This window comes from Lactuca saligna, chromosome 3 (genome assembly GCF_052625555.1).
Source record: "Lactuca saligna cultivar CGN05327 chromosome 3, ASM5262555v1, whole genome shotgun sequence".
Taxonomy (NCBI): Eukaryota; Viridiplantae; Streptophyta; class Magnoliopsida; order Asterales; family Asteraceae; genus Lactuca; species Lactuca saligna.
Window position 1 is genome coordinate 102,050,494 of NC_136419.1, and position 9,559 is coordinate 102,060,052.

General features: G+C 35.5%; 1 protein-coding gene across 1 annotated transcript; it reads right to left on the reverse strand.

Annotated features, from left to right (window-relative positions):
- Nucleotides 1–3,648: 3,648 nt before the first annotated feature.
- On the reverse strand, nucleotides 3,649–4,446 carry LOC145035839 (uncharacterized). Its single transcript, XM_078984348.1, has one exon. The coding sequence runs from the start codon at nucleotides 4,444–4,446 to the stop codon at nucleotides 3,649–3,651; it is 798 nt and encodes a 265-aa protein (XP_078840474.1).
- Nucleotides 4,447–9,559: the final 5,113 nt, after the last annotated feature.

Here is a 9,559-nt window from a genome sequence, read left to right on the forward strand (position 1 = left end):
TATGTTTTTGTATATATATATTAAGGTAATGATTATCATAGTTTAAGGAAACATGTTTTGTTGGAAAACATATGTCTATTTCTTTCCCATTTCTGCTGGTACGACGGAAGCTTTTGCGGCAAAAATAAATGAGTAGCTGAGAATGATTCCCCTATTGTCAACCTTTTTATTTTTTTAAATTGAACCCTCCTCTCTCTCTCTATATATATATATATATATATATATATATATATATATATATATATATATATATATATATATATATATATACACGAACGTACGATTTGCAATTAATAATGGATTTCCTGTACTCAAACTAAGAGCCTTAGAATTATATAAATATACAGAAAGGAAAATTATATATATATATATATATATATATATATATATATATATATATATATATATAGAGAGAGAGAGAGAGAGAGAGAGAGTGTGTGTGGCAAATCAAACGTAAGTAAGGAGCTCTATTTTGTAGATAAGCTTAATAAATTCCGTTTGTCGTTAACAATAATTGTTTAAGGTAGTTACATCTTCTCTATTGTTTAAAACAATTAATTTTTTAAAGCTTTTTATTTCATACTAATCTTTAAATATTTCAAAATTTCATATATATATATATATATATATATATATATATATATATATATATATATATATATATATAACATCCCAAAAATACGAACCAAAAATTTCATTTTTAAAACATGTACTTAGCAAAACATTTAGAGATAAATCATTCAACAACCATTTCATTTCACAAAAGATGTTGCATGTCAGAAAACATTGTCATAATCATAAAAATGTCAAAGTACTATCTCCCAGGTAGATGTCATAATGCGAAATACAAGCAGGTGTGGGTGTGTGATGTACCGCTACTGCGCCAGCTCCTTCTCTTTCGACGAAGTGGTACTTGAAACCAAAACTGAAAACTGTAAGCACGAAGCTTAGTGAGTTCCCCCATAATACCTCATACCATGCTAGCATACAACATACAACTTGGAGATACGGGCCTCGCCCACACTCATGATGATACAGACCTTGCCTACACTCCACTAACCGGGATATACGGGCCTCGCCCACACTCCACTATCTGGGAGATACGGGCCTCACCCACACTCCACTCTCGGAGAGATACGGGCCTTGCCCACACTCAACCGCTATCCCATAATGTACAAGTATCACACAAACAACAAGTATAGACAACTCTATCATACTAGCATATATCATAATCAACTCAACCAAGAGATACGGGCTCGACCCACACTCTAATACTAACATCTCGTCTATACTGGCCGACCTTGGTGCCTTAGACCCGTTCCTACTGGTAGGAAACTCACCTCAAAGTAACTGTCGATCTGCGTGGGAACTGACTGTCTGCTGCTACTGCTGCTCCAGAAATCCTCCGGCTATAATTTCCACAAAACCCTTAGTGAAATACTGCTAACCGACTTCAGTGTAAATTGACCATTTACCCTTATAAATCAAGAGTCAAGTCACAGTCAACTGCCAGTTGACCAGACTCGCGAGTTGGCTTGCTAACTCGCCGAGTCCCTTTCCCTTAATCCGACCATAATTTCGTCTCTACTCGTCGAGTTAGACGTAGACTCGATGAGTTTTCCTTCTATACCGAAGGCTAATAATCCTTCAACCTACTCGCTGAGTTGTATGAACAACTCGCCGAGTTCATCTTCATCCGATGAACACTCTAAGCTGTGACTCGCCGAGTTGTATGATCAACTCGCCGAGTTGTATGAACAACTCGCCGAGTTATTCTTGAGACAAGAAGGTTGCCTTGAACTCGCCGAGTCATGGCATTGACTCGCCGAGTGACTTCATGAGTTAGTCTGGCTTCCGACCCACTGAGTCACACCCAATGACTCACTACTCTCAACCCGCAAATGTGAAAAGGGGGAAAACTCAGGGACTCGCGACTGGACTCGCCGAGTCAGATGAACGACTCGTCGAGTCGGCCACATGCAAAAACTATAGATGCGATTCTGCTTGGATCCAGCTCATGCCATTCATAGATCTGGGTTCCTAGGGCAGGATTTTCACGTAAAGTTTCCAACTTTACGTGTAAAAAAGCATAGAATAGGGATTAAGGGTAAAATAATGGCTAAGAAGGTAGATCTAGGACATTCAAGCAATTTACTCCCATAAAGGTTATAAATCTGAGCTTCTGGAGCTCAGACATGACTAGTTCTAGTGGATAATCAACCTATTACGAATTCTACTTCATGCACAAGGTTGGAAAAAGGTTCAAGAAGAGCTTAAAAGGTGCTCTAATGGGGTTTTAAGCATGTAAACAGAATGGAGTAGAGATATACTCAGAGAACTCTGAAATATCACCAAGATATCTGGTCTCATTCTCCTCTTCTTGCTCCACTCTCCTTCTTCTCCCAAAAACTTCAAGGAATCACTCTAATCACTTCAATCTCACATGAAACAAGTTAGGGTTTGATGTAGGGCGCTCTGAGGGTGAATGGGGGCGAGCTTGGGTCGCACAAGCTAGCTTAAATAGGGGGAAAACCCTTGGAATTAGGGTTTCATCAGAAAACGGTGACTCGCCGAGTCAGGAATATAGACTCGCCGAGTCGCCAACTTAAACACGCTCCGGATCCCATCTCTACTCGGCGAGTCGGACCTACAACTCGCCGAGTCCAAAGCTAAAAATGAAAATATAAAGATAAATTTTACATACCAGAAACCAGGTGCTACAAATCTCCCCCACTTATTTTAGACTTCGTCCTCGAAGTCTGCTGCTAGATCCTGAAACAGCTCAGGGTAGTGCTCCATCATTTCTTCCACCGGCTCCCAAGTCCACTCGGACCCCTTTCGGTGTTGCCACTGCACCTTCACTAACTCCACCCTCTTGTTCCTCATATCCTTCGACTTCCGGTCGAGGATTGCGACTAGGCGCTCAATGTAATTCAGGTTGTCATCAACCTGTATATCCTCTAATGGTACCACCGCTGAATCATCCACGAGACACTTCCGTAACTGGGATACATGGAAGGTGCTGTGGATCTGGCTGAGCTCGGCTGGCAGATCTAGCCTATATGCCACATTGCCCACCCGGACTACAACCCTGAACGGCCTAATGTATCTCGGGCCCAACTTGCCCCGCTTCCTGAATCGAATGACGCCTTTCCAAGGCGACACTTTCAGGAGAACCATATCCTCGACCTGGAACTCCAGGTCTGATCGACGCTTGTCGGCATAACTTTTCTGCCGACTCTGCGTAGTCTGAAGCCTGCTCCGAACCTGATGGATTCTCTCGGTCGTCTTGAGCACCACTTCGGTGCTCCCCATGACCCTCTGGCCAAAAATCTGTCTCTTGCAGGTTTTAGACTTTGGGCAGTTTCATATGTTTATTAAATTAACACATTTGATTTAAAGATGTAAAACATATAAAGAAAACATAATCAAGGACCCTGATTATTTAAAATGATATCATAAAAAACGAACACAATAAAATTAAATATTATAAAGTAACATAAAGACACGTCATTTTATTGATTATATTGATATGTCTAAAAAACAAAAAGAAATGTCTGATTAGCTATAATCGTTGAAGGACCTCTTTGTACACAATATTTCTTGTTTTATTGGTTGGACGACCTTCCTCATCATATATGAGTACCTTCAAGCCTTTTTACTTGTAACGCGAGATACAGCTACATATAACTGACCATGAGTAAAGACGAGTCTATGTAAATACAATCTAATAGTTGATAATGACTGCCCTTGACTCTTATTAATGGTCATAGCAAAACAAACAGCTATGGGAAATTGTCTCTGCTGAAAACGGAAGGGGATTCTTTTATCATAGGGAGTTAATTTCATGTGAGGTATATAAGTAGTCTCATTGAAGTATCTACCAGCTATAATGCGTGCCTCAATGACATGTTTTCCAAGCCTAACTATTTGTAACCTTGTACCATTGCATAGACCTTTGGTTTGGTCAATATTACGAAGCAACACGACCGGAACACTTGTTTTTAAGGTGAGTTTATGGTTGGGAATTCCAGATGCCTTAAAAGCATTTAGTACATCCAGAGAGTAAATTGATTCCTCAAAACAATCTGCTGACCCTGTTTCACATAAAGAATCCAAACTCAAATAAGATTTCTCTTCATCTTTCATCAATCCTAACATGTAGTCATTGATAGCATCGACTTCTTCATTTGTAGGAACCAAAATAGCCTTATCTTGAAAATATGATGGGTCATCAAGATGGTTTTCAAAAGACGGATAAATGGTCGATACAATTGAATGAATATGGTCACGTGTAGAGTAAATGAGAACATCTTCTGGAAATTCAACTTCAGCTTCACCATCATTTGGACCACTAATATTACCTTCACCAATTTTAAGATTCCATTTTGCAAATGCTTTTGTCTCATCCAAATCATTAGTTGCACAACCAACCTGAAGCCTCATGTTTATTTTTAAACATAAAACTGTACATTCGCTCCATAATCTTGATGAATGTAACGATGCCTACACAATATCCGAATGATTACCTCTTTGTATTACTGGAAGAATTTGTCTAAAGTCACCTCCAAATACAATGGTCTTGCCGCCAAACGCTTTATTCTTGTCAGATGAACGGATAATGTCTCTAAGTGTCCTATCAAATGCTTCAAAACAATGACGATGCATCATCGGAGCTTCATCCCAAATGATAAGTCTCGCTTTATTCGGTAATGCAGCAAGATCACTATCTGGCGTGATAGAACAAAATGAATTCTTGGTCAAGTTAATTGGGATAATAAATCTTGAATGTGCTGTCCTACCACCAGGGAGTAATAGTGCTGCAATTCCACTTGAAGCAAAATTGATAACAATTTCACCTTTGGATCTAATAGCAGCAGACAAGGTCTTCCAAACAAATGTTTTTCCGGTTCCTCCGTAACCATAAAGGAAAAAGACACCAACTTGTTTGTTGTTAACCGCATTCATAATGGTGTGGTAAACATTTTTTTGCTTGACATTTAATTTGGAATACAAAGCTTGATGCTCAACTTCAATAATATCGGGATCATAGTTAAGCTCATCTTGAATTAACATATTGCATGACTCTTGAATGTATCTATGATTAGGAAACGACATATTTGGTATTTGCTTCAAACTCAATCCACAGCTCAATAATGATTTCTCGATGTATGACAACGTAAGGTTGAAAATTGCATCCTCTTTTAACTTCAAGCCTGGAAATGAAATAAACAACGAAATTAAATATAATTATAACTATGTAAATGACTTATGTTAAGACCTTTATAACGACTATAAATGATGTAATCGCAAGTTGCTTTTTTGTCAGTTTTACATGCATAAGGTATAAATGATGGAAAACGAACAATTTTTTTGTGAAAATGGCAAAAATAATTGTTGATTATATTTTATGTCAATTTTGTGCATAAATGTCATTTTTAAGTAATATAGTTCTGTCAAAGGACCATTTGTATATGAACAATAATTGGGTTGTTTTGGAATCAAATTAAAATGTAGGGGAAAACGAAATTTTAGGGAAATTAATACAAATGCACTTCCTGACCATTTAAATATGACCTTTTGTTAATTAGTTTTTATCATTTTTATTTAAAGTTGAAATTAATTGATTTTCTTTTCAAGAAGAAATTAATTAGTTTGAATTAAAAATAAGTATAAATTAGTGTATTTACCTCTGATGCCGATTTCTTATTCACGAACGTGAATGACATCATCAGAAAGACATTGATATGTCTCTTCAAAAACATGAGCAGGACTTGACAAACTATCTGCTGTAATCAACATAACAAAGAGAGACCAACAGAAAGAAGCTGTGGCCCAATGATGTGTTTTGTTTATTGACGAAATGTACTCTCTATCATCATCTAATAGACCAAGAGCATAGCAAACATCTTTGTAAGACTCATGTACAATTCCATTAATTGTCTTAATATCATCATAGCATGCAGGACCCTTGATTTTATTCAACAAAATCCGTAGGTAATAAATGTCACCAGCCTTGGGAGAAACATGGTTTAATCGACCAAGTGCCTTGGACTTCGTTTTTTTCCATATCCTATCTGATTTATTCCAAACATATTTAGTTGGAAATTCAACATATGACAACTTCCGTGCATCTTCATCATGCTTGTTACATTCCATCCAAGCTAAAAATTGAGAAGCAGCGACAGTCGGTTTAGAAACAACCTCATTAAGATGTTGGTTTGGTTTAAAAACAAGAGGTTGTTTGTGTTCGAGGTGAAATGACAACCTTTCGACAGATGGTGTTCAATAATGAATATCATACCCAAAAATCCTCCAACATGCCTCACATGCGGAAATATGACGACAGTTATAGAACTCACCAATTTCGTCATGGTCGTTATTTTCTATCTGTTGTTTTTTCTTTTGTGTTGGATCAACAATAGATGCTATTATCATATCCGGCCCTTTGTTAATATACTTAAAAAGATAATTTATCGATCCAACTTGGTTACACCACTCTAGATTCATGTGAGCTTGATATTGTTTCAGAAGGATCTTATTATATGGAACAACATTTCTGAAAAATCAAGAAAAATGTCATAAACAACATTGAATAATAATTTGAGGTTAACATAGGTAGAACATAAGAAAACATATATAATGAGTAATATGTGTTTATAGATTACATTATCCGTTTAAAAATAAAATATTAGTAGCATTTTAATTTAAGTTGTTTATTGATATTTATGTATTTAAACATATAATAATATTTCATAAAAACAAAACAAATTTAAGGAATTAAAATTTAGTAAATCAGTGAAAAGGATTTGTGTATACCTATTGTCCAAGGAAACACCATTTTAAGGACATTATTTCCATCGTTACGTCTCCGGTAAATAGGATAACCATCTTCATCAATATATGTATGATTGGTATATTCCCTTGGAAATCGTTTTGAACATTTTCCTTTTTTCATACACAACATAAATGGTTAATCATTGCCACAAGGTCCGTGTATCATGCTATCACAAACAATCTGATACAAATCAAGTTCACTATCCTTGTCTAGAAATTCAACACATATAACACGGTCTATGTCTTCAGGATTTGGAATTTTAGAAATTTTTTTTCCAAAAAACAGACATACATGACAATGTGGCAGGCCCTTCTTTTGAAACTCAATCGTATATACAACTATGTGAGCAAAGAAAGCAACCATGGTTAAAAGATAAAATTATCAAAAAGTTATAATGTTAATGAGTAAAAAATATATAAGATTGATACCTCCAGCAACTTCACCCAAAGTTTTTTCATCCTTCAATTGACTGATTAATGAATCAAGTTTAATTTTGAAAATCCGTGTCAGAATATTTGGCCTGTCTTCCGGTTTAAGATTCTCGGCTTCAACAAATCTAATGACTTCTGGCCACTTAGGATTATATGTAAAGGTTAAAAAAAGATCTGGATAACCAAACCACTTAACTAGAGTCATCACATCTAAGTAGTTTTGTTTTATGTAACGGCTGCCACCGGTAAAAGAAGATGGTATAATAATACATTTTCCCATCAAAGAAGAGTCTTCAATGCCATCTTCAACTGCCTGGGCCATGTTGCAATAAGGTTCCACGCGTAATGTTGGCTGGTTAAACCTAATATAATTAAGTCGTTCATTTTCAACCATTGTATACGAATCAACCAAAAACTGTTGGAATAGTTTTCTTAAACGTAATATCAATGATACTTCATCGGTTCTCTGTTGTATACGATAAGCAAAAAACTCTCGCATGGTCAACCTTATTCGCCCATCAGATTTTGGATCTTCAACACCATGATGTAGTATATCGACTCGAAATCCATCTTCAGCATAAGGGAATAATAAAGGATATTGAAGTGCAAGATACTGAGGATGCAACTCATTAATACGTTGAAGTTGTCGACTTTGCGTTTCCAATACGATATCCCTCGAATCATACCCATCAATGTCACCTATAATGAGGGCAGCTACCTCATTTGTGGTAGGAAGATTATACTGCCTACCATCATTTTCTCTTGACCCAATCAATTTCAACCTATTACGCTATGTTGGATTTGAACCAAAACGATCACGCGCCAGTCAAAATTGTTTAATCCAATAAGCGCATCAACTCATGAATAGTCCAGAACTCAAGAGAAAACGGATTTGCCATGGACTCATTAGATGTGGTCTTTTTCTTCTTATTAGACCTACAATAACATAATAAAAAAATAATGGATATAAATTTTTTGTAGTAATATACACACACACACACACACATATATATATATATATATATATATATATATATATATATATATATAAGTAACGGAGTTATATAATATAGGGTATTCACACACTCGCATGATTTGGATCTGTTTTGAACCTCATGATCTGTATCATATATGTACAATTGGCAAAATATTGGTGATTCACCCTCTTCAGGAAGTAAGATGCCTGCAGTATGATAATTTTGGCCATACATTCGATAAACATAAGGACCACCTCCTGTGATCAATCTTTACGGCCATAGATGTGAATGCGAACATCATATTGTATCGATGTATATTTTGTAAAAAGTTTTGACTTTTTTCCGAAAGACCGCTATATAAATCAAGCAACAATTGAGGTGGGTGAATCAGACTGGGTAGTTCAACTTTTCCATTGTAACAACAAATGGAATAACATGTTTTCTTTAAATCCTTATTTCCTCTAATTGCTTCTCCCCGCCACACCTTAGCTTTACATACTGAGCAAACAAATACAACATCTCCAGAATCCAAATAATCTATAAATAAATAAACAAATTTACGAAATTATATTTGTGGTATGCTTTAAATGTAATAGGGTAAAGACATTTTATTTGTCATGACAAATAATTTGTGGTGTGGATATAATACCTTTGCTTATTCCGATATATTTACTATGATTGTTACTGGTTACATCATTCTGAGCATTTGAAGTAGAAGGAATTCATATTCATGTCTTCTTTTACGTAGAAATTGGTCTGCCTCTTTTTTTCTTTTCTTTATAGTTAATGTTGGTACGAACTGAAAAATGTGTAACTGTATGTATGAATAAAATATATAATAAAAGAACTAAATGATGAAGTTGATCATTATTAACAAATAAACGATCAAGTTGAACAATATGGGTACCTGAAGGTTCAATGAAATCTTCATTCAACTCAAAAAATGGAATATCTTGTGTATTAAATTGTTTTTGGATCATTGTTGTTGAATGAGTTGCGTTGTGCTGAATTTTATCTTGGTTGTTGGAAAAGTCTGGAGGTAATTCGGTTTTGAGCAACTCGACAATTAGGGGGTATGAAGAAACTATTTTCTGAAAATGAAAATCTGTATGATAATTTAGCGACATATATAAATAAAATATATGAATTTAATACACATAAACAAATAAAAAAATAAAAAATTCAATACAAAAGAGACATAATATATAACAAAATGTACCTTTGTGAGAATTTCTTTGTATTGTCTGAGATGCTGGTGTTTTCAAAGCATTCGATGAAGAGAGTGAATGAATTAAAGAGGAAAAATATATATA

What these genes read in the sequence shown, in the direction of transcription:
- LOC145035839 (XM_078984348.1), bottom strand. Translation starts at nt 4,446, where the DNA reads ATGAGGCTTCAGGTTGGTTGTGCAACTAATGATTTGGATGAGACAAAA.